Source organism: Rhinolophus sinicus, chromosome 3 (genome assembly GCF_057876585.1).
Source record: "Rhinolophus sinicus isolate RSI-liver-muscle chromosome 3, RSI-T2T, whole genome shotgun sequence".
NCBI lineage: Eukaryota > Metazoa > Chordata > Mammalia > Chiroptera > Rhinolophidae > Rhinolophus > Rhinolophus sinicus.
In genome coordinates this window covers 127,747,416-127,773,684 of record NC_142503.1, presented here as the reverse complement: position 1 = coordinate 127,773,684, position 26,269 = coordinate 127,747,416, and the positions used below count along the sequence as shown (strand labels likewise).

The 26,269-nt window shown below is 42.3% G+C and overlaps 2 protein-coding genes across 3 annotated transcripts in view; one reads left to right on the top strand and one right to left on the bottom strand.

Annotated features, from left to right (window-relative positions):
- Nucleotides 1-26,269, bottom strand: part of LOC109458300 (dehydrogenase/reductase SDR family member 2, mitochondrial-like) — a 104,397-nt gene that overhangs the window by 19,000 nt on the left and 59,128 nt on the right. The gene's annotated exons all lie outside the window — the stretch shown is intronic.
- On the top strand, nucleotides 17,524-24,186 carry LOC109436122 (dehydrogenase/reductase SDR family member 2, mitochondrial-like). Its single transcript, XM_019714445.3, has 8 exons — nucleotides 17,524-19,052; nucleotides 19,303-19,480; nucleotides 19,832-19,933; nucleotides 21,081-21,151; nucleotides 22,776-22,827; nucleotides 23,150-23,284; nucleotides 23,561-23,616; nucleotides 23,907-24,186. The coding sequence occupies exons 1-8, from the start codon at nucleotides 18,913-18,915 to the stop codon at nucleotides 24,016-24,018; spliced, it is 846 nt and encodes a 281-aa protein (XP_019570004.3). The 5' UTR covers nucleotides 17,524-18,912; the 3' UTR covers nucleotides 24,019-24,186.

Here is a 26,269-nt window from a genome sequence, read left to right as displayed (position 1 = left end):
TATTTAGAGTAATACTGATCAGCACATGCATGTGAGGAAACTAATGAAGGCCAGGGAAAGAACCACCGGAAAGGTTCCTAGGTGCTTTCACAAGGCCAAGAATAGTGCCTGTTTCCATCAGCCAGACTGCAAATCTCTCAATTCATGAGCTATTGGGTAGAATGCTCAGAGGGGTCTTGCTTCAGTAGTGGAGAATAATTATTCCTACACTGAACACTGTTCTGATCTCATTTAACAAACCTTAAAAATAAGATCCAAGAGAATCAAATTGTTCCCAAGTAACTTAACTGCATCCTAGAATAAAACTCAAGAGTATTAGTGGGAATACAAAAATATCCAGCACCTAAGAAGATAAAATTCATAATGTATGGCTTCTAGTCAAAATTACAAGGCATGCAAAGAAGCAGGAAAATTCAATCATAATAAGAAAAAAAAAATCAATCAATCTCAACTGACACATAAATGACACAGATGTTAGAGTTAGCAGACAAGGACATTAAAACAGGTATTATAGCTATATTCCGTATGTTCACAACATTATGGAGAGAGAAGGAAGATTTTTTTTAAGATCCAAATGGAACTTCTAGAAATGAACACTATAATGTATGAGATGAAAAATATACTGGATGGGGTAACAACAACCTAAATGTTGCAGAAGAAAAAATTAGTGAAGTTAAAGACAGCAATAAAAGCTATCCAAATGAAGCACAGGAAAAAGATTTTTTTTAAAAAAATGCACAAATCAGTGAGCTACGGGACAACTTTAAGTGACATATCTACATATTACTAGAGTCCCCAAGGAAGAGGAGGGAGGGGGAGAAATAGGAAAAAAATATTCAAAAAAATAATGGCTGAAAGATTTCAAAATTTGATGAAAACTATAAACCCACATATACAAGAAGCTTAATGAACCCTAAACACACACACACACACACACACACACACACACACACACACACACGAAGAAAACTACACTAGGGCATATTATAGTAAAAATGTTCAAAACCAGAGATAAAGAGAACATCCAGAACCTTCATGAATGCAGGAATCATTTCATTGGCTCTGATACTTCGGTTACATTCTCTAATGTAACCAAATGATTCCCTGAATACGTGTGGGGGGAACTTTCTGCTTCCAACATTCAGAAGCCTGAAGGGGAGTCCTGGAGAAAGCTGTTCAAGGGGAGGAAGGAACCCAGGCTCTCTGTATCCTCCTGTTTCTCATAGATCTCCCTAGAGCTTCCGTTGCAGGCAGTAGCCCTTCTACCCCCCCTCCCCCCAGTGATTAAGATGTCATAGATTCCAGGTCTACCTACATGAGAGACATTGTCTATCAAAGAGGTGAGGAAGACAAACACTACGTTTTTATTTTTATTTTTTTTTGCCTGAGCAAGATCATAAAACAGTTCAACTTCTAGCCTTCCTGGCTGACAGTGAGTTAGTGTGCTGATGATCTGGGCAGAAGCCCATTTGACCAAAATCAAATCAATGACATACTTTCCGGCACCTTCACCATCACACTTTTACAAGGAGAACCTGCCATTTTTATGCACTTCACTATTCTGATGCGGTAGAGAGGAATTTGTGACTCAGACTGTAAGGGACCATCATAGGACATCAGAAATGTTTATCTTGGCCCCATTCCTGATTCCACAATGAGGTTTTGAGAGCTGAGCTGTGATTTGGTGACGTCGACTGCATACATTACTTGGAAATTTAAAACAAAGCCCTTTGAGGAGCAGATTGGATGGAAGGTTTAGAAACAGGGCTTTCAGGAAAAGTAGTACTTGCTTAAATTAAAGAAAAAAATGAGATGAAGCACCTCCTTCCTCTTCCAAAGGTTCAGGTTGGGGTGGACATTAGCAACAAGGGACCATCTACTTCCAAAGAAATCTCTTCACCAATTTCTTCAGAAATGGAATACGTCCCTCTCTATACTCTTGTTCCTTTTTTATGTCCTTAAACTGGGAAAGAGGTTTGAAAAGTCATGTAACAGGTTTTTCAACATTTTCTTTGAATATTTGCATATGGTGACTTGGCTTTGGAATTTTTTATCTATTGTATCCCTGCATTGTTAAAATTGAATATAAATGAAGACCAGCCTTGGCAATTCCCTGAGCAGACAAACCCAGTTTTGTCATACAAATAAAGCATAATTTACCTTATTTTGAGAAACCAAGTCGACTTTAGTCATTTCTTGTTTATGCCGTTGAAAGTCATAAGCAAAACTTGAACTGATTCTCAAGATAGATATGAGGTATCCACTGACCGATTCCTTATCATTTAGGAAAATTCTAATATTATAACCAATCAATATGATGAATGAACAGCCACTGCCCTCTGAGCCTCATTCCATGTTTTGGTTTGAATGCTCTCAGTTTGCAAACTGTCTTTTTGGTGTGTGAACAATATATTTTTACTAATTACTATTTCAGTGATTCATTGATTTTACTGTGACTATTTATGAACCTTTGACAGTGCCTTGATCAAAATTTCAATTTTAACATCGTGTTATACATATGTAAATAAAAAATGGACAGAATTACAAGGAACCCATAAACATAAGAGAACTTAACACATTTTTTTTGGAAACTGACATCAAATGGACAACATCAATAAATACATACAAGATATTTAGAAATAAACAATGAAATATGCATAAAATCCTTCTAGAAAAAACTTTATTGAAAGATATACGAAAGGTAAATGTAAATAGATATTTATGATTCTGGGTGAGAAAACTTAACATTGTAAAGATGTCAATTACCCCCAAAATTATTCTATAAAGTCAAAGCAGTCTCAATTGAAACCCTAGCAGGACTTTTAAGAAACTTGATTAAACTGTTCTACAATGGCAGTGGAAAAATAAAGGCACACTAATAGTTTAGACAATTTTTAAAGAGAACACAGGTATGTGTGTGTGTGCCCTTTTGTCTGCATGACTCCATAACCTGATAACTCTGTTCTATTGGCTTGCATCTTTTTCTAATCTTGTTTGGTATAAGACCTGGACCATACCTCTTAAATTTAGAAGCTAAAAATGTGGTACTTTATTCACTGAAACTTCCCAAGCTTTTACTTCCTCACAACGTGTGGTGTTTTTAAAATATATTCACAATTTCATTGACACACCTCCCATCAAGAGGTACAGCCAAATTCCTATCCCTTTGAGAGGGGGCTTGACTTAGTAACTTGCTCCTAATGAAGAGACTAAAGTGGAAGTGAAAGTGTGCAACTTGGGAGAGTAAGTCATAAAAGGTACTGCAACTTCCTGCTTCCTCTCCATTGGATCATTCACTCTGGGACAAGCCAGCTGCCTTCCTGTGAGGTCCTTCAAGCAGCCCACAGCAAGGTTAATGTGGGGAAGAACTGTCATCAGCCATGTGAGTGAGCCATTTTGGAAGCAGATACTTCAACTATTTTCAGCCTCAGCTGACATTTTGATTGCAACAATTCAAGAGACTGTGAGCCAAACCTACCCAGATAAATTGGCCCACAGAAACTCTAAGCTAATAAATACTTGTTGTTTTAAGGCACTAAGTTTTAGAATAATTTGTTACATAGCCAAAGTAACTAATATACTGAGGGAAGTGGGAACATCTTGTTTTCATGGCCAAAATGGAGGTAACCAAAGAAAGAAGAAAGAACATCCAGATTCATACTTTTACGGGCTGAATTGTGTCCCTTCAAATTCATATGTTGAAGTCCTAACACCCAGTACCTCAGAATGTGACTGTATTTGGAGATAGGGTCTTTAAAGAGGTAATTAAGATAAAATGAAGTCATTGGGGTGGGTCCTAATCTAGTATAGCTTGTGTCCTTATAAGAAGAGGAAATTAGGACACAGACATGCATGAGGAGAGACCATGTGAAGACAAAAGGAGAAGCTGGCCATCTCTAAGTCAAGGAGAGAGACCTGATAATGAAACCAAATCTGCTGACAGTTTGATCTTGGACTTCTAGCTTCCAGAACTGTGAGAAAATAAAATTATATTGTTTTTGTTTTTTCCCCCTCTGGGAGGTTTTACCTTATATTGAAAATGTTTATTCTTTTCTTTTCTTTTTGTTTTAATTTATTGGGGTGACAATTGTTAGTAAAATTACATAGATTTCAGGTGTACAATTCTGTATTACATAATCTATAAATCCCATTGTGTGTTCACCACCCAGAGTCAGACCTCCTTCCATCACCATATATTTGATCCCCCTTACCCTCATCTCCCATCCCCCACCCCCCTTACCCTCTGGTAGCCACTAAACTATTGTCTGTGTCTATGAGTTTTTGTTTCTCATTTGTTTGTCTTGTTCTTTTGCTGTTCTTGGTTTATATACCACATATCAGTGAAATCATATGGTTCTCTGCTTTTTCTGTCTGACTTATTTCGCTTAGCATTATACTCTCAAGATCCATCCAAGTTGTCACAAATGTTCCTGTATCATCTTTTCTTACCGCCGAATAGTATTCCATTGTGTATATATACCACAACTTCTTTATCCATTCATCTATCGAAGGACATTTTGGTTGTTTCCATGTCTTGGCCACTGTAAACAAAGCTGCAATGAACATTGGAGCACACGTGTCTTTGTCTATAAATGTTTTCAGGTTTTTTGGGTAGATACCCAGGAGAGGGATTGCTGGGTCATATGGTCACAAGCCACACAGTCTGTGGTATTTTGTTATGGTAGCCATAGAAAACTAACACAATATTTCATATTATTATTGCATCACATTCTTCTGTTGGTAAAGATTTACCTCCCAAAGCAAAGAACATACAGAACATTTCTCTCATACGGAAGTTTCAAACTTCCTTCCAATCAGATATAAATTAAGTCTCTGTCTAAAATTACACAGTTCAATGTATTTGCCACTAAGCGTATGCAACTATGGAGAACTTGAAATGTGGCCAATGTGACTGAGAAGCTAAACTTTTTATTTTAATTTTAACTTAAAACTGATGCTCAGTTCAGTTATTGGAAAAGTTTTAGGTGTGTTTGGAACAGCTTGGGTAAGTGAATCTACTTTTTCAACCATAAATTTTATTAACTCTAAATACATACCAAGTATTTCTGATGAAATCTTGCATCTGAATTGAGATGTACAGCAAGTATAAAATATATACTGGATTTCAAAAAAATAAGATGAAAAAATGAATGTAAAATATCTCACTAATAATTTTAATATTGATTAAATGTTGAAATAATTTTGGGATAAATTGGGTTAAATAAAATGTATTATTTAAATTAATTTTATGTTTCTTTTTAATTTTTTGAATATGACTACTAGAAAATTTTAAATTACATATGTAGCTCACATTCTATTTCTATTTCTCTCATTATAAAACACTCACTGGATAGACTCAATAGCAGAACGGTGATGACAGAGAAAAGAATCAGGGAACTTGAAGATAGTCCTAGGAGAGGAGAAAGCCTGCAGTGCTGAAAAAAAGAATGTAAAGAAATAATGGCTAAAATTTCCTGAATTTGACCAAAGACATCAATGTACAGATTCAAGAAGGTGAAAGAATCCTCAAACAGAAAAACCACCAAACGACAAACAAACAAGGAAATCTACACCCAGGCACATCATATTTCAACTGCTGTAAACTAAAGACAAAGAAAAAAAATCCTGAAAGCAGCCAGAGAAAAACAACATATTACCTAGAGGGTACAATAATTCAAATAACTGTAGATTTCTCCTAAGAAACTGTCGAGCCAGAAGGAAATGACAGAGCTTTTTTAAAATGCTGAAAGAACATAACTGTCAACCCAGAATTCTATTTTCAGTGGAAATATCCTTCAGGAATAAAGCTGAAATAAAGACATTCTCGGATGAAGAAAAACTAAGAGAATTCACAGCCAGCACATCTGCTAAGAGAACTGCTAAAGGAAGTTCTTCAAACAAGAGAAATGATACAGAGATGATACTTCATTACATCAGGAATGAAGTAAGAGCAACAGGAATGATAAACACTGAGTAAATATAATAGACTATTCATCTCTTAAGTTTTTCAAAATATGTTTGATGGTTGAAAACATAAATTATAACATTGTCCAATGGGATTTTTCAATATATGTACAAGTGATATATAAGACAACTATAACATAAAGTAGGGAGGGCAAGGGATCCTATAAGGTGGTAATTTTCTACATTCCAATTAACATGGTAAAATAATGATTCTAAATAGACAGTAAAAAGTTATGTATTTTGTAGTCCTTAGATCAACCAGTAAAAAAAAATCTATTCAAAGGAATATAATCAAAATCACAAAATCACAATAAATAAATTGAAAGAGAATATTTCAAAGGTATTCAAGTAACTCAAAAGAAAGCAGATGTAAGAAAACTAGTTTCCTCTACACACAGAACATTCTGACACTAAATATGTGGGTTTTCAATACCAAGCAATTCTCTGATTCTCTGCGGACACCAACTGGGTGTCCTACAATTTAATTCAATTCTGACACTGACTACCCAAGAGCTAATGCAGACCCAACAGGTTAAAGGCTCAGTCCCATAAACTAACCCTGACTTCAGATACCAGTGACAAGTCTGGGCCTCCCGTACTTCTGACCAACTGACTATAAATCAGGTGTTCCCACAAACCCCCTTTTAATTTCACAGAACTCGGGGAAACACTTTACTTACCATTACCAGCATATTATAAAAGATACAACTCAGGAGCAGCCAATTGGAAGAGATGCACAGGGCAAGGCATGTGGGGAGGGGTGTGGGGCTTCCATGCCCTTTCAGGCTGCTTCACCCTCCCAGCACCTCCATGTGCTCACCAACCCAGCAGCTCTCTGAACTCCTCCTTTTAGAGTTTTTATGATGTAGGTGTGGTTGATTAAGTCATTGGCCATTTATGATTAAGTCAATCTCCAGCCCCTTACCTCTCCCAGGAGGTAGGGGAGGTACTTCAGGTAGGTGAGTTGGGGTGTGGGGCTGAAAGTTCCAACCCTCTAGTCATATGGTTTTTCCCCTGGCAATCCACTTCCAGCCTCTAAGAGTCACTTCATTAGTATACAAAAAGACACTATTACGGAGATTCTAAGAGTTTTAGGAACTCTGTGCCAAGAACTGGGAATGATGGCCAACTGTGTATTTCCTATTATGTCACATCATAGCAAGAAAGGGGAAACAGGAGCCAAACCCAGAGGGAACAAGCAAAAACAAAGTTATAAAACAGTATACCTTAATCCAAACACATTAATTGCAGTGGAAAGGCCTAGAAGTATATTCAAATTGAAAATAGTTCTTTAAGGGGCCGGCCCGGTGGCTCAGGCAGTTGGAGCTCTGTGCTCTGAACTCCGAAGGGTGCCAGTTTGATTCCCACATGGGCCAGTGGGCTCAACCACAAGGTTGCCAGTTCAACTCCTCGAGTCCTGCAAGGGATGGTGGGCTCCGCCCCCTGCAACTAACAAGGCAACTGGACCTGGAGCTGAACCGGCACCCTCCACAACTAAGACTGAAAGGACAACAACTTGACTTGGAAAAAAGTCCTGGAAGTACACACTGTTCCTCAATAAAGTCCTGTTCCCCTTCCCCAATAAAATCTTAAAAAAAAAAAAAAAGAAAATAGTTCTTTAAGTCACTGGGACTGGAAAGGAGCTACAGTGTCAAGAGAAACTTTTTTCTGTATGATTTTAATTTTTGACAAAAATGTATTTATGTATTACTTTGTCATTAAAAATAGATGAAATTGAATTAATTTTAAAAGAACATATTGTTTCACAGTGTGCCGATGATACCATCTGGGAATTAGACATTTTTAGGTCTCCTGACTCAGGAGTGTACCCAACTGTTTTCAGCAGAATTTGTCAAATGAAGTTATTAGTATTTCAATCTATTTGCTATCACTGCCATTTATCTTATACTCCCATTATTCCACCCTTTCCCAAATTTAATTCCTCAGGTCTGGAGCCCTATAATCCTACGGATTATGTACCTGTTCTCTCTTTCATTCACCCATCCCAACATTATACCATTTTTCTAGAATTTAATATTTTCAACATTTTAAATAATCCCAGGTATGGCTTTTATATTCAATATATCAAGCAGTTTTTCCATTGCCATTTGTTAATGTAGCTTTAGAGTAGTATTTTTCAAATTGTAGGTCTCAATCAGTAGTGGGTCATAAAGCTAATGTAGTGGGTCTCAATTCACTTTTATTTTTTTTAAGAAATGAAATAGAATAGAAAATATCAGAGTACACTGAAACTATAGTGAGGGTGAAAATTGTTTTGTGAAATTTGTGTGTGTGTGTGTATGTGTGTGAGTGTGTGTGTGTGCGTGTAGTGGGTTGCAATGGAAAATATACTTCTGTGGGTTGAGGTAAAGGAAGAAGAAGGTGGAGGAGGAGGAGAAAGATTAAAAAACACTGTTTTAGTGAATATATATAAAAGAAAATTGATGCAATTTACCTTCTTTCTTTCTGATACTTACACAACGCTTGTTTAATGAGTAGCCAACAGATTCTTAGTTATGGAGGCCTAGAACTGTTAAGTAACTGGAATTTTTACAAATGGTGCCATTTAGTCATTCATGCAATCAATATTTATTTAACATCTATTATGTGCTAGGACTCAGTGAAAGACTCTTCGGAAATTTCAGGGGAAACCCACCCCCAGTCTCTTGAATGGAATAATGAACAAAAATGAAAAAGATGTTTGGGGATTTAAGCTGGCTTTATAATACAATATAAAGAGGCAGTTCCTGATGCAGGGAATAGAGAACAATCAAACATGCATACCAAGACTCACTGTCTTTGACTGGGGCCGGTGGGTGCCTGGCAAGGATTACAGGAACAGAATTGGCCACCACAGTGGTACCACAATTTCATCTCAGCATAGATCCTCTGGGTAGGGATGTGAACCTTCTGGGTCCTACTAATGATCTCTTCATTTAGGCAGGCTTAGCACTAGCTCCTATTGCAATAGTCTTGAACAAAGTCTTCTTTACCTGTTTAACTTTGCCCAGGGAAACGTTTGCTTTGAGATAGCCATGGTCCAGCCAGGAAAAACACAAACAAACAAACAAAAAAAATTGGACTGGGAGTTGGGAAGCTGGATGAAGGTCCCTCCTCTGTTTCTAAATTACAGGACTTCACCTCACTGATCTCTGGGATCTTCCAAATTTAGAGGCTGAAAAAGATGATCTTCAGGATGTCTTCTAGCATCCAGGTTTTTTGATGGCCGGATGTGTTTGATTGACACTAGGGAAAAGTATAAATGCCCAGAGAAACACATAGTGATTTAAATCCATGGGTGGGTTGTCATGAGAGCTGAACAACTATAAACATTAAGGACTAACTGGACCACACACTGTTACACTGCTCTTCCCTGGTCCTTAGAAGAGTGAGAGGCTCTTCAGGAAGCATGAATGTGTCCCAAGGTGAAAAACCCTTGTGTGTCTAAAGCAGTGGTGTATGCTTATGTCTTAGACTCCTCAGACTCCCCAGAGACACTTGTTTCCAGGAGGCCACTTTTTGAGGTTATTTTTAGCTATTTTTTCTCTACAGACTCTTTTTAGCACTGCTCTGTCCTACCGTGGGTCAGACATCAAGACAGCTGGTGGGAATTTGGAACAAGAAGGGTCAGAGCAGAAATAGGGACCCAGATAACCAGTTAAGGGATTGTGATGACCACTTCATGCTGTTTAACTCACTGTGCAGTTTTACTGACTCCAGTGCATAGTCACAGGTACGTGTCTTAAGCTGCTGTCCGTGGGAATGGGAGCACTGAGGGAAAAGTGACAGGGCATTGGCAGTGTCTGTTTCAGTGGTCCTCATCGTACAATAACGCTGACTTGCACTGAGACATCTCACCCATATGTTGTCGTAGTTTCCTTTGGTCCTAACAGCCAAGTTCCCCAAGGGGTTATTAGCTCAGATGTGTTAAAAACAAAGGAAATGTGGGTCTATGAAACTGAACAAGAGTTCTTGTGTGACACACACACTCACATCTGTTTTCTTGTGAAAACAGTCTCCATACAGCTTGAGACTAGGAGTGGACAACTGTTCCTTTCATTCAACATCACTCACTGCAATAATCTTAGACTACAGCCAGACCACACGGTAGCCAGTCAGCTCATCTTAAGTGAAGCGCCTGGACCACACTGTGCTCCAGCAAATGGAAGAAGGTCGTGAGAGGAGAGGCAATAAGAACTGACCCTATTTGTCTTGCTCCATCAGGAGTGACTGTTATTGTACAGCAGGGACCTTGGGTCACAGAGCTAGAGGAATTATCCAGAAGCTGCCTTGCCTACTATAGTAATAAATCTGTGAGGAGTGAGAGTTGCCCCCAAACACCACTGTGACAACCATCATGAGAGGAGAGGGGGGGCAACGCAGTAGTGTGCTATCAGTGAGGGCTCTCTTGGTAAAGGAGAAGCACTTCTGTATTCCAAGGAGAAAGGAATTAGAAGCTTACACAATGATTGGAAGGGTTGAGGAAGCGATATGGAAACTGCTGCTGGTTCATGAAATCAGGCCTTTGATTGGCACACTCTGACCCAGAGCCATACAGGAAAGTGATACAAGGAAATGGAGCTCCAGACTTCCCTGCAATGCAGAGAATGGAGAAAGTGGTGGATGATACCGAATTAACAAAGACAATCTGGTACAAGCAAATGAAGCCAAATACCTATATTAAGGGTGAAAGGTGCAAGGGTGCCATCAAAGCCCTTGTCTCCTCATGTGCTAGTAAAGAACCTCATGGATGCCATGAGCAGAATCCCTAAGATAAATAAGGCCACACGGATGTGGTAGCTTAATAATTCAGCTAGCTTCTGTTTCCCTCTCAAATGTCAAACTGCCTGAAATTCTCAGAAATGGATTTGATGCACATGTAATTCCCATGTAGCACATGTTACCTTTCTCTCAGCCTGGTTGTGCCCTTAATCATAATTTGGCTCTTCAAAGCGCAGGCCCAAGAGAGCAAGGCCCAGAAAGACAAAGGGGTGTCCTTCTGCTTTGCCTAAGTCCTCCCTGGGGCACCCCTTTGCAGGATCCAGAGCCTCCCTGATAATTGATACGAATATCCAAGGCCGTCTACTTTCAGTGACACCAGAGGGGTATGGCCTAAACCTATGGCACCATAGGACAGCCACATTATTGTGCAAAAAAATGACAATTCACCATATAAGACATAAGCATACACAGTAGCAGAGCGTTCATTTTGTTACACTCTCAGATGTCTAGAGGGCAAGATGGTGGTACAATAAATGCAGGAGAGAAAGGAGATTTAGAGGAGGAAGGTGAATTCATTTGGACACATTGAGTTTAAGCTGTCTTCAGGAATGCAGGGTAGAAACAGCTAATAGGGCCCTGGAGCCAGGTTTCTGTGTGTTCTTGTTGAGAATACACAACAAAGTCACCACCCTGCAAGCTCCCTAGCCCTTCCCAGATTCACTCTTGCCCTCCATGCGTTTCACGCCCTGAGAGCCATACTGCTGCAGTCATTTCCCCAGGAGCCCTGCAGCTCTGTCTCTCTCGCCATCCATCTCGTCCCTCATTTCCTCTCCCATAACTGTTTACCAATGGACTGTGCATGTTCTAGGCCAAGGTCCTGAGTGTGATGACTTGGTTATCACAGAGCAATCACTTGATAAACATTTGTTTAATTAAATTGAACTGAGCTTATGGGAAAGACTAAAATTGTTTACAGTTTTACACTTTAAGCTGTTTCCAAATCAGATTTAAGGAGAAGCCGGTCAGGGCCAGGCTGAGCCAAAAGCAAGAAGAGACCATTTATGCCCCTTTATGTTGTCACATCCCAATCTACCAGCTAACTAATTCTAATTCACCAGCTAACTGCTGTGTTGCAGAGAGAATAATCCAGGTGACAGGAGGACACTGTGATCACCTCTAGAAGCATGGAGTTCTGGCTTAAAAGGAAGCAACTCACTGTTTCCCTCTCCCAGCCTTACGTGGCCTGGTCATGCTTTTCCCGTGTCTGAGACCAAATGTGGTTTAGTTATCTTTGCCCCCTGCTTCCCTTTTAATTTGGGTAGAAGGTTATCCCCATGCTGCTGGCCTGGGTGCAGAAGCATTGACCTCTAATACTTGCCTTTTCTGGAGGTCTGAAAATCACAGGACAGAATGAAATAGGACAGAACCTGAGGGCTATAAACTGTACTTTGTCATTATGTGGCGAATCCAACCCCAATCCAATACTAGTCATAGTGCTGTGTCTTGAGTTCTTTAGAAATTTGAATGCCAGACAAAGCTTACATGCTAGCACTTTACCAATGGGCAAGGCAGCAAAACGGAGAACAGAGGGCAGAGAGTGGGGGAGGGGAGGCAAGCAAATTCAAAGGGGCATGTTACAGAGCTGTCCACAGCCTCACAAGAAACACTGCCAGTTGCTCAGTTATGCATGATGTCTGGGAGAGGCTGAGAGCTCAGAACAGTCTGTATGGGACAGAAAGGACACGGACTTTATCTGTCAGCTCCTTCCCATCTCCTGTCTCTCACTGGTCCAGCTTCACCCTGTGGGCTGTGAACTCTCCTATATTTTTTGGTTTATTAACAGCTGCTGGGGAAGCCAGAGTCTCCATAGGTCTAATAAAGTCAGATCACTTTTCTAGAATCCTCTGGTCATATAATATGGAAGAAAGAGCACTGCATTTTACCTCCTTTTGCCCTCATCATATTTTTTTACAATGAGGATGATCCAAAGGAGATAGTTTGTCCTCATTTGGGGGCTGTAGTTGTGATGAGTAAGAGTCTCTGCCAGTGGCCCCTATGTCTAAAGTCTCTAGGTTATTTCTCAAGTACTTGAAACCAGTTTTAAGAAACAGGTGTCTAGTACTCTTTAATACATTCAGATATTTTCAAATAATATGTGTTTGATTTTTTTTATTTAAAAAAAGTATAAAGAAGATAACCACAAAGGCCAGTGAATTAAACTCAAGCTCTCAGCAACCCTTTTATTCTTCCCGTTGCTGCAGCAATAAGCTTCATCAGGTATAAACCGACACTACGTTCCTCAGCCTCACCATGTCTCTCCTGCTCTTCCCAGTGCAATTCTAATGCTGTGGCATGGGATTCAGGGGCAGTCTGAAACAGCAAGGGCGTTAACAAGCCCTGGGACGTGCCTTGGCCAATGGTGGAGGGAGTTGGTGAAGGAGTGTCCTCCCACCCACCCAACCTTTGAGTACAGATGCCCAGGTGCATTCTCTATGGCTTCTCAGAGGATTCCAGAAGGCTTTAGCCCCATTTCTCATTGTGGTAACCAACTGGAGAATGTACCTTTGCATTGGCTTTCCCTTCACTTCAGACATTTTAATCAACACTCTCAAGATCAAAAATCTAATCTTTCAAACCAGAAAAGATTAGTCAATTTTACTGTGAAAAAACTTCTGGTTGGTAAATGACCAAAACATTTGAGAAAGAATATTCACAACACATGTAATAAAAGGACTGATTTCTTTAATGTGTGAAAGTGAGGCAAATGAAAAGTGTTAAAAACCTAGTATAAAAATGTATAAGCCATATGAACTGAAGTACCTTACTGTGGAGATCAAGGGGCCATTTTACATGCCACCAAGAAATGGCAAATCTAAGTGCAATCCAAATTTTTATACACAAACTTGAAAAGCAGTAAGAAGTTATAAAGTTTTGTTGAAAGACATGATTGATAGTGAAAAATGCAAAAGATTCTCAAGCAGCCTGCAAGGAGAAAGACAATGGAAACACTTGGTCCCCTTGAAAAACATCTCTGTTGAAATGGGTGATGAATTGGCTATGAATTTGAACAAAATACCTCCTAAAATAATCCAGTTCCATTTACTGAGTCCATAGTTCTCAGGCACATCTCCGAGAAGAGTTAAATTCTCATTCATATTACTCTCCTGGGGGAAAAAAGCTCTGATTGACTGACATGACATCATCCACTGTTTACTTGGTAAGTTTACGGAAGTAAAATATCCTGCCACAAATCTACCTTATAAGTTCACAAGCCTGAGGCATTTTCCAATGGTCTGGTCATTCATGAATAAGATGACAGTGAGGACCTGGGCCTCCAGAGCGAAGGGAAGACTTTAAAATGGTGGTCACCCTATGAAGGTGAGATGTTCCAGGAATCCCATCTCCGAGAAGCCAGTGACAGGTGTTTATGACTTCTCCCTTGGGAATACCTTAGTTCATTCTGTTGCTCCTATGAAGTTAAAAAGGGCCTGGTGGGCATACCCGCCTCTGAATCCCAGGACCCTGCTGTCCACACCAACTCTCTGTTAAGGCTGCTGAAGTCTCAGGCCCAGTCCTTGGTGAGTTGGAGTTCCCACCCCAACTTGGGACTGAAGATGGGAAGCAGAATTCACAAGGAAGCAAGTTTCTAGCCAGTGACCTGAACCACTGATTTGAACATGGGGAGGAAGAAACAGGAAACATGGAGGTCTCTGCCTCAGTAGAAACCAGGACAGGATGCACCTCCTGGAAGGGCTGACAGATGAGTGAGTAGAATCCCACCCCATCGTAACGCCAACCCACAGTCATCACTGCCACCCATCCCCACAGCCAAGACGCCCTCCATCCACTGCTGCCTGATTAGTACCTGACAGGGAGAGGGGTGAAAGAAGGCGAGTGCAGGTTTTGGGGGTGGGTGAAGGATGGAGGGGCAATTGATGGCCAGGGAACATTCTTGCACTGAGAGTAGCTCTCGGACACTTGGCAATAATAAAGAATTATTATCTCATAGATATCCAAATATTTGAAAGTACAGGATGTTGAGAACATAATTCATGCCATCGACTCCAAACGTCCTTGCAGTAGAAGACAAATATTTACACCCTTTACACATAAGATTGAGCAGTGGAAGACAGAGGAAGACCCCTCAATCCCATCTGTTTACAAGCTGTGCACATGAACAGAGACTCTCTCATTTCCTTTAAAATTAAGTCTCTGTGTCCGCCTCCAACGCACTTTGCTAGTGCACCAGCACCTCCCCGTTCCCCTTTCTTTTTCCTTCCTCAAATACGGACCCCCAAACTGGCAGTATGTCAACGAGATATGTTTTGTAGACCCAACCTATCGTCTTGAATTAGTTGTCAACATTTTAGAAATCACACAAATCTACATAAACATCTAAATTTCCATTCCATTTTATTATTTAGATCACCTGTCTGAACGCTCTAAAATATTAGAGTTTGAAATCTGTCCTGGAGTCTCCCTGGTGACATGCTTGCCTCACTGAGACACAGAGGCTGCCTTGTTTTTACCCCACTTACAGTCAGCATCATAGACTGTTGGGATGGTACAAGACTTAAAAATATTTGTCATCACTCTTCACTTCATTTTACAGATGAACAAATTGATGGATAGGCGTTCATAGAACGTAGTCAAGGTTATAGACTGATTGATAGCAAAACCAGGAGAGAGTTTAGATCTTTGTTTTCTGAGTCCATAGGCTTTTCCTCAATGTACCCATCATGTTTTAGATGTGGGGAGGTAAGGAAACCTTTGTCATTTTTCCCTTCACCAGTTGTATTGACTTGACAACTACTGCACACCACCTAAGCTCCCTCTCCTTCTAAATTCAGGTATCTATAATCTACCAGTGTATGGCCCACTACAAGCAATTTTTTTTAATGTAACCCAGATATTCCTACCATCTCTAGCTACCAGGGATCACTCTTCTCTTGGTATGAGTCTCCCTAAATCCCCATCCTGCTTACTCATAGAAAATGCCATCTTTTACCAAGATTCCCATCCTGCATACTTCTGATTATCCCTAAGGAATGCTTAAAGTTTCCACAAATCCAGCTATCCATATCGTCCCTCCCCCTAGTTTGGGTATGGACCATTGCTCATCTCTACCACAGGTGACTCTTTTCACCTCATCACTAGTTTCTCCACGCAGAGAATTCTCCCCTCAAACCACTTTCTTCCAAGTCTCCATGTAGATATAACCCCAGATTCCTCCTGTGCAGCACTTCACAACATTTGCTTTGGCCTTATACAACAACAGGACCAAGCTTCACTGCAGAAAAGACAATGTGTAACCCGTAACTCATTGCATCTGTTTCTAGGTTCCCCAGGTTATGACCACCCACAAGAAATTATCCATTAACCAGTGCCCTCCTTTGCCCTCCCACTTGCAGCAAAGTTGCAGGGGCCAAACACCAGCCTTTGACTATTTTTCAACTTAGTAACTCAGGCAATCAGGCTATTCTGAGCCAAAAGAGGAAAATCTAAATTTAAGACCAGCTTTCTATCAAACATAATCATTTACAGATATGACAAACCTCCCAGTGAAGGAAAACTGTTGTGTTTTTTTGTTTGTTTGTTTGTTTGTTTGTTTTTGCATAGCAGTCTCTTTGCTGCCCTGTGCTTCTTTACTCCAAAATGGTATTTTGGCTTGACTTTGCATAACCAAAAAGCCCACTGAAATATTTTCACAATGTCAAAAAAGCAAGACCTCTGTTCCCCAAAGATAAATTTTAACCTTCACCTTTAACAAAACAGAAAAATTGCTGGCATTTAAAAATGTTTTTCTTCCTACTTCTAGCCACTCAGTGTTTTTTGGGTTTTTTTTGTTTTGTTTTGTTTTTAAATTACATATATAGGTTTAACTTCAACTAGAAGAACCAAGAAAAAACATTTTATGGAGTTTCCTGGGAGGTAAAAGATTATATTTTCAATATGTCCAAGTTGACATGGTTTGTGGGGAATGAGTGAATAATGAGGTTAAGTGTGGTGAAAGACTAAAGAAAAAGGAGGGGAGTCTCTGAGATTGAAAGGAAAGAGCTCCGCACAGGAAGAGTAGACCACCAAATTTTAAAAGCTCATCAAACACTTTGCCCTCCTCTTTACTAAATAATTTAGAAAACTACAGCCCTGAGAAGTAAGTGATCTAGCCAAAAGGAGACATCTAATTAGTGGCGGGGACAAGTGAATAAATCAGACCTCTTGACTCATTTTCCATTTTTCTTGCTACCACATCAGGCTGTCTTCAGCAGACGACAGGTAGACCAGGGAATTCAGAGAGGCTTCTGAAACAGAAGTTCAACCACCTCCTTCAAAAGGCAGTGAAATCTGTTTCACCTTGTAACTGTGAACACTTTGGGGGAGCACCTTAGTGTGTTAATGGTCAGGGTGCAAGATAGATGGAGCTGGGGGACAGGATTCCTGCACATCTGCACATTGACTGAACGTTAGCAAGTTGTCGGTCATTAGTTCCCGTATGGGAAATTTATTTCTGTTTAATGTGTGGTAAACGTTTTATTGGATGAGAAGATTCTGACACTTTACAAAAATGCTTTTGTAAAAGAAAACAAGATGTAGGGGGAAGAGAGGAGAGAGGGTAGTTACTATTTAATGGGCACAGAGTTTCAGCCGGGGAAGATGAAAAAGCTCTGGAGGTGGATGGGGTGATGATTGCACAACAATGTGAATGTATTATACTTAACGCAACAGAACTCTGCACTTAAAAATGTTTACCAGTAAATTTCATGTTATGTATACTTTACAAAAAAACAAAACAAAAACTTTTTTTTTAAAAAGAAAGCAGATGCCAGCATTGGGAAAGGCTTGATCCCCAGATGCCACAGCAGAAGTGACTTGCCAAGGCAGTTCCTAGTTCAGCCACAATCAGGCAACTGAGGGATCAGAAGCTGCTGTCACAGCCGTTGGCTCCAGAAGAAGACACCTGGGCCAAAATCCATGCTTAGCTACCCGTATGAAGCTGGGAACCAGATATTCATGTATTTTTAAAACCAATAATGACAGGTATCACATTACTATGGTATGTAGGCTCTATTGGTTACATTTAGAAGAGTGATAGAAGTTTTGTTTCAAAATATGAATATTTTAAGTATGCCAGAAATTACTTCCTTTACAGTGATTTAAATTTAGATGTTAATGCAAGAATGTGTGAGTGTTGAACTAACTTTTCAAAATTCTTCCAGGGCTTCATGAACAAACAGTGTGCGACCACTGCTTGCTCTGGTACTGGGATTATTTTTGCACAGAGGCGTGACAGAGGCGTAGACAAGAGAACACGGGACTTCACACCAACCAGGTTCGAGTCCCAGCACTCACAAGGCTGCCTCCCACCCACATCATCTGGGTCTCCGCTCCAAAGTCACCTCCTCCAAAAGCCTTCTCTGACCCCCTTGTAAAGCAGCATGCCATTGCCTTTCCACCCTAAACCTGCCTGACTTTTCCACCCAGCACTTATCTGACTGCCACATGCTGTGTATTTCTTTGTTCACAGCCTGCCTCCCCACTGAGAAGGCAGGGCCTGGGTCTTGCTTATTCTGTGTCATCTCCCAAGTCTAGGCCTGCGCCCAGCACAGTGAGGTAGATTGGTGCATCAGCAACATTCCAGCTCCCCAGGCTGCCCGACCTTATAGCTTGGGTCCTCCGGGATATGATGCTGCAACGGAGCACACACTAGGCAAGGAGATAGGCAGAAGCCAGGAGTGGTCAAGGCTGCAAACAACAAGCCACTGCGCATCCAGCCTTCAGCGAGGAAACAGAAGCAACATGGCCGCAGCCCCACCTCACTTCTGCTTTCCAGCTCTTAAAAAGTCTTTGTAAGCCAAACACAGTTTTGAAACTAGGAGATAGACAATGTTTTAAGCAGTGTACTTAAGCACAAGTCATATGTATAGGCATTTTAAAGTAAGCAAACAATGTTTAGTTTCTTAGAAAATACTGCTGCGTGTCAATTGTGTTCCAATCTCAGAGCCAGGAGCTGGGGGTCAGGGCGGAGCCTTGAAGGGCAGGGTGGAGCGTCCTGATAGAGGCAGGCTGTGAGGAGGTGGCCAGGGGCAGAAGGCGGTAGTGAACTCAGCTACCAGAGAGGGCCCACCGTGCTATTAAATGGGGAGCTCCACCTGGCATCTGTCATCACTTGCAAAGCAGACGTCCTCGGGCTAAGTCCATCTAGAGGGAGACCGGACAGACGCCAGCATGTTTAAGTCAGTGGCCCAGGCCAGGAGGGGATCCCTGACACTTGCAGCCTCACTCTTTCTGAGGAGCATCAGCAGCAGAGCCAATGACAAGGGGAAACTGGCCAATAAGGTCGCAGTGATCACTGGGTCCACAAATGGGTGAGTGCTCTACGTTGGGGGTCCACAGGGTGACAGGTGATGCTGGGGCTGTTCGCCCATGCTCTGACTCACCACATTACTTCCTATCCTCCGACCATCATAGGAAGAGAAAGGGTTCATCAGCCCCTGGGCTGTGGAGAGAATCCAAATACAAGGGGTGGGGACAAGGATTCGGAGACAAGAAAACAGCCCCAAAAGAGGGGCTCAGCCCAAGGTTCAGTTCTCACATCCTCTGCATCTCTGACCCCAGGATCGGCTTCGCCATCGCCAGGCGTCTGGCCCAGGACGGGGCCCACGTGGTGGTCAGCAGCCGGAAGCAGCAGAATGTGGACCGGGCTGTGGCAGCACTGCAGGGGGAAGAGTTGAGCGTGACGGGCACCGTGTGCCACGTGGGGAAAGCTGAGGACCGGGAGCGGCTGGTGGCCACGGTGAGGGGGGAGAGGAGGGGGATGTGTGTGTAGAAGGAGGAAGAATGGTTATTTTTAAAAACATAACCTGATCAAGTGCAAAAGCACAGAAATGAAAGACTGACCGTGTGTTTGGCATTAGTCTCACTCAAGAGGCCCACCACACATCTGAACAGGTTCACAAAGCCAGGCAGAGAGAGATGTTTTGAGTCTGATGAGGAGAGATGGCTCTCTGCCCTCACTTGGTGTGGTCCCCTCCTGGATTTGACCAGGCATAATCTCGGGGACAGTAAATAGGAATCACCTCCCACTGCAGCAGGAAACTTCTTTTGCTCCCTGACCCTCATCTTCATTGTCTCCTTCTCCCCAAAGGCCTTGGAACACTATGGGGGTGTCGACATCATGGTGTGTGTGGCAGGGGTCAATCCCTTGGTGGGAAGTACCTTGGGAAGCAGTGAGCAAGTCTGGGACAAGGTGAGGACTGGGGAAGCCAGGTGGGGAGGGCTGGACGCCATCCACATCCTCTGTGTGATCCTCTCTCCACCTTGGCTCCCCAAAATCCACCCTCCTCTCACAGACTCACCAGCTCAGAGCAAGGCCAGGTACCTGAACTCTGACCCTCAATTCCCCATTTCTGAGATGGAGGTAAGAGTGTCTGAACTGTAGTTCTGGTCCCCACTGTCCAGGAGCTCCCAGTCTGCAGGGAGGGTCCAACAAAGAACCAAATAATCACAATAAGTGTGGGGCACAGAGAAGGGAATGACTGTCTTCCTTGCCCAAGAATGCTTCATGCCCAAGGCTAGAAACTTGAAATCCAGCTGTATTAATTTCTTAGGGCTACCGTAACAAAGCCACCACAAACCAAGTGGCTTAAACCACAGAAATTTATTGTCTTACAGTCTGGAGGTCAGAAATCCAAGACCAAGGCATTGGCAGGGTTGGTTCCTTCTGAGAACTGTGAGAGAATCTGTTCCATACCTCTCCCTTAGCTACTGGTAGTTTGCTGGCCATCCTTGGTATTACTTGGCTTATAGAAGTATCACTCCATCGCTGCCTTCATCTTCACATGGTGTTTCTGTGTGTGTGTGTGTGTGTGTGTGTGTGTGTGTGTGTGTGTGTGTATGCGCACACATGCACACGCGCTCAAACTTCCCCTTTTTAGGACATTATTCATTTTGAATTAGGGCCCATCCTATGATCTCATCTTAAGTACACCTGCAATGACCCTATTTCCCAATAAGGTCACATTCTGAGGTACTAGGTGTTAGGGCTTTAACATAGAAATTTGAGGGGTACACAATTCAGATTATAACACCAGTATTCCCCAGACTCAGCTAGTTGATGCCTCTTCAGACCTGGATGGAACATCCCTTCCCAACTTGTGCCCTTGGAGAAATAGGATGACATCTAGCAGACTCTGGGGTCTTTTGCCGATAGAGTCAACCTGATCCCCATATTCCTGCATCTTCAGGATGCCTCCTTGCCATGTATGTCAAAGAAAGGCAGCACTCTCCCCACTTTTCATTGTCAGAAGCCATCATGCCCACGTTCTAATTTGGTATGAGAACATGCACTGGACTGAATGTCTCCTCTCCCCCACCCTCATTTGCTCTGATTTCAGATCCTGTCCGTCAATGTGAAGGCCCCAGCCCTGCTGCTGAGCCAGCTGCTGCCCCATATGGAGAAGAGGAGGTGAGGGCAGGGAAGGAGGTAGGGAGGAAGACATTTGGTGTCAAATGTGGAGCAGAGCAGCTAGAGTGAGAGGGTCCAGATGTTGACTTAGACCTTCACTCTGGGCAACAGGCTCGATTGAGCCAGTAATGTAAGAGAAGTGAGAGTTTGACTTTCAGAATCTGGGTCAGCTAAACAAACAAAAGAATTCTACCCATTAATGTCATTCTCTCATATCTAGAGTGCCCAGGGAGTCGGGGAAGGACTCTACTGGAAGAAGGATGGGAATCTACAGCCAGAAAGGCCCAGAGGCCCCACAGCTGTCCTGAAATCAGAGAAATGCAAATGCTTCCTCTAGAATAGTGAAAGCTTGACTTCATATTTCTAGGTCACCAAAGAGAAAAAAAATCTGTCTTCTTCCATTATTCCCCAGTTTCTAGAGAGCCCATAAATCAGGCAGGGACTCTCATGGAAGAGAGAAGTGGGATCCTAATGACAGGAAGGCCTGGAGTTCCCACAACCGTCCTGGAATTGGGAAACTAGAAGTAGCCTCTCTTGGGCTGCATGCAGCAAGTCAGGGCACAAAAGTCCAGACTGATGGCTCTGAGGCACCCTGTAGTCTTCCTATAACAAGAGTAGTGGAGTTTCCCAATCCTACTCAATCTCTCAGCACTTCTTAAGTCTTGGACCAGCCATGTCCTCCATCACCTTCCTCCATAGTTGCTTCTCTGTGTGTGTTGCACATAACAACCTATAGAACCATGGGTGAGTGAAGGGAAGAGGTTAGAGACAAGGCTGGAAAGCAGGATGTTGCTAAATTATGGACAGCCTTGAATATTGTGATAGGAATTTTGTCCGTATTCAGGGAGCAAGGGTGAAAATCATATGATTGTTTGTTATAATTATTTTAGGCATAGTTTATCTTCTTTCTAAATTAAAAGAGCATGAAAACACCTGAGGGACAAAAAAATATCTTGATTCACAGGCCTAGACAGAAGAGGCACTGAGGGAAAGGGAATGAGTAGGTAGAGGAAAAAAGAGAGGCAGGAGTACAGATTTCTCAAGAGAACCAAACAGGTTCCAGAAAGGGAATTTTAGTCTACAGTATTTGATGTGACAGGAAACCAGAGTGTAGAGAGGTGAGGCCTGAACAAGGGTCATTAGACTTGGTAAGTGATGAAGCACTGAGAATCCTTGAGGGAAACTTGCAGAGGATTTGGGGACAGGGATGTGGGGGAACGTGGGGCTCCTGGGATTGAGATTCCAAAGGATCCACTGGGAAATACTTTTAATATTACTCCTAAACATGCCTGGTATAAAACACCCTCAAAGCCAGAAAAGAGACAATAGCCTAGAATAAAGGAAAGCGTTGGCTGCATTTCATAAAATTGTCCACACTAGTACTTCTTAATGGACATTGAGCGCCCAAGTGTGGCATGAAAACAAAGTTGGTCCTGGCCCTCAGGTTGCTCTAAGACAGAGGAGATAGGCTGGAGGAAGGCAGAAAAGGGCTCTAATCTGGACTTAAACTCTTTTTGCTCACTTTCATGGTACAAAATCTCCACTTCTGTCTGTGCCCCACTGGTTTGTATTTGCTCCATTTGTATGTGCTTCATCTGTATTTATCCCCAATTTTTCTTCCTAGGGGAGGCTCTGTGGTTCTGGTTTCCTCAGTTGGAGCATACATACCAGAAGCTGTAAGTATGAACTTCTATGGCTATAGATTAAAAGAAAAGATGTAGCCCCATTTGCTGAGAAAAGCAGAGAAGTCCAGGAAGATCCCATGACAGGCCTTTGCTAGGTGGGGCACACCTGCATGCACATTTGTCAATGAGTATCTCAGATCTTTCTCTCCAGAAAGGACACCCATGGCAGCCTTTTACCCTTTCTTTATGACATTATCACTATCTCTGCACTTGCTACTGAAGAGATATATTTCTAGGTACAGGCTTAGAAATCCAATTGAAACTTTCCTCCCCGGTTACTATATATGCCATCTACTTCCCTTTCTCTTCACAGAAACTAGGGGCCTACAATGTCAGTAAAACAGCCATTCTGGGACTCACCAAGACCCTGTCAGTGGAGTTGGCACCAAAAAACATCCGGGTTAACTGCCTGGTGCCAGGATTCATTGAGACAAACTTCAGCCAAGTGGTGAGGACGAAGATCAACTCTTGCTCCTGCCTCACTGAGCACTAGGGTACCTTCCCCTACCAGGCCATGTCCCACAGAGATCTGGGCCCTCATTCCTGCACCTGAGAACCCTTGACACTCTGCTCCACAGCCTTTGCATCAGCAGCAGTATCAGTCCTCTGTGTAGGACCAGCCCAGATTGTCCCCCAGAACCCTGTCCACAAAGGTCTGCATGATGTGGAGCCCAACCTGACTCCACTGATATGAGCAGCACTAATCTTTCGATTTTTCTTTTAGCTATGTGAGGACCCAAGCCTTTGGAACAGTATGACGAGAATCTATGGCGTACAGAGGTAAGTTGTAGGTGAAGCAGTGTCCTTTGTAGATCAGGACTGTAACCTCAGAACCTTCATGATGGATAAAAGATCACATGTCATCCCTCTGCAGGCTGTTACCCATTCCTCTTCCTGAGATCTGAGCCCTGGGATGAGTAAAACTCCCTGCAGAACCCACGTATCTCCACTTGCAGCCCTTTGCTCATCCCCATAGGGGTCTTGACTTCACAACATCCCACAGGAGACAAGGGGAGGTGTCTCATGGGGAGGTGTCATCTCTCTTGGCCCCACCTTCTCTTTCCATCCAGGATAGGGCAGCCTGAGGACTGTGCAGGCCTCGTGTCCTTCCTGTGCTCTCCAGATGCCAGCTACATCACCGGCGAGAATATCGTGGTGGCTGGATTCTCCGCTCAGCTCTGAAGAACATGAGCTCAGAATTCAGGCTTGCCTCTCAGTGTGGAAGCCTCCTGTGGCTCTGGGGCCACCCTGTTGGGACACTTCTATAAATGAGGAGCCTCTACTCCAAATATACACTTTGAGTTCAATATTGTCAGAGTGTAAAATAATAAAGAACATCAGAAAAGAAAGTTTACAGCATGAAACTGTCATTAAATGTGTTCGTTTTTCTTACTTTGGTAATTAAGAACCATAGCCTAAAAAAGAGCATGGTTACTAAGAGATCAGAGCCCTCAGGGATGAAGGCTTGGGCCACCCTGGTAGGTCAGCAACCTGGACCAGAGGACATGCTAAGCAAGGTAAAGGGAATTTAGAAAGGGTGTACTCTGAGTTCATTTACAGCTATGAGCAGTTCCTGGTACCCTGACAGTTTCTCAAGCACCTGTACCTCCCCAGTACCATGGGAGACTGTTTGGTTGTACAAGGGAGTTAACACGAGGAGAGGCAGCGCTAAGCAACAGAAGATGGGAGGTGGTGGATCAATGCCAGGCTCCCCACTTGGTTTTTCAGGCAAGAATGAGACCCTGTTACTCACAGTGATTACCGGCACATTAATGTTGACCCTTTTCTTCCTTGTCTCACTTGTCCTACTTGTTTTCCTACTTGTTTATAATGATGGCCTGGGTCATCATTATAAAGGCATTGGCTTTATAATACTTAATTAAACTCTACATTTACATTTTATATATTTTTTCTATATATATATTACATTTCTCAATTAAATATTAAAAATACAATAGGTATGAGTAGGACTTTGACTCATTGTAACATAAATAAAAGATTTCATGATTTGAAAAATAATAAATAGAATGACATATAAGTTGAAAGGGAGGAGAGTATTTTAAGTCCTTATATTGTCTATGTATCAGTCAGGATCCTAGTGAGAAACCAACAAACTTTTAAACTGAATAATTTTGTTGTTTTTAATTTTTATTAGGGAGTATTGGGGAACAGTGTGTTTTTCCAGGACCCATCAGCTCCAAGTCAAGTAATTTTTCAATCTATTTGTGGAGGGCACAGCTCAACTCCAAGTCAAGTCATTGTTTTCAGTCTAGTTGTGGAGGGCATAGCTCACTGGCCCATGTGGGGATCGAACCAGCAACGTTGGCGTTATGAGCCCTACACTCTAACCAACTGAGCCACCCAGCAGCCCCTAAACTGAGTAATTTGAGAAGGGTTTAATGAAAGTACCATTTACAGTACTGTGGTCAGCGTTTAAGAAAACCAACAGTGGGGGGGCCGGTTTGCTCAGTTTGTTAGAGCGCAGTGCTCATAAAACCAAGGTCTCCGGTTTGATTCCCACATGGGCCACTGAGCTGTGCCCTCCACAACTAGATTGAAAACAACAACTTGACTTGGAGCTGGAAAAACACACTCTTCCCCAATAAAATTAAAATATATGTATATGCATATATATGTGTGTGTGTGTGTACATACATACATACATACATACATACATACATACATACATATCTCAACAGTGGGAACCCAGCACCATCTCTGAGCCCAAAGGAAAGGAAAAGGAAGCTTGTGTAGGAACCAAAAAGGGTAGCTATAAGAAGTAGGCCAACTGACAGGAGACCTGGACTTAGATAGAGAGTCCCAGCCTACACATTGTGACCTAGCAGACAGGGAATGGAGGGAATAAATACTCAGCCGGAGGGAAAGGGAGCCGGTTGATCAATCCATATGGGTCAGTCTCCTAAGGCATAGAACAGAGAAAGAAAGGGAGGAAAGTGGCTATAGAAGGGCAAACAGAAGTTATCCAGCTAGAGTAGGAGGCTGGTAAAGTTATTCATTTTAGATTTAAAAGTTAAGCTAATGCATTGTAATTTCTAAAGTAACCACTAAATGAAACCAGAGATATATACCAACTAACAGACAGAGAAAATGAAAATGACTTTAAAAAAAAAAATTGGGCCGGCCCAGTGGCTCAGGCGGTTGGAGCTCCGTGCTCCTAACTCCGAAGGCTGCCGGTTCGATCCCCACATGGGCCAGTGGGCTCTCAACCACAAGGTTGCCAGTTCAACTCCTCGAGTCCTGCAAGGGATGGTGGGCAGCGCCCCCTGCAACTAAGATTGAACTCGGCACCTTGAGCTGAGCTTGGACCTGGAGCTGAGCTGCGCCCTCCACAACTAAGATTGAAAGGACAACAACTTGACTTGGAAAAAAGGCCTGGAAGTACACACTGTTCCCCAATAAAGTCCTGTTAAAA

What these genes read in the sequence shown, in the direction of transcription:
- LOC109436122 (XM_019714445.3), top strand. Translation starts at nt 18,913, where the DNA reads ATGTTTAAGTCAGTGGCCCAGGCCAGGAGGGGATCCCTGACACTTGCA. An exon ending in CCCCATATGGAGAAGAGGAG is followed by an intron (nt 21,152 to 22,775) that starts GTGAGGGCAGGG and finishes TTTTCTTCCTAG; the next exon opens with GGGAGGCTCTGTGGTTCTGG. An exon ending in AGACAAACTTCAGCCAAGTG is followed by an intron (nt 23,285 to 23,560) that starts GTGAGGACGAAG and finishes TTTTTCTTTTAG; the next exon opens with CTATGTGAGGACCCAAGCCT.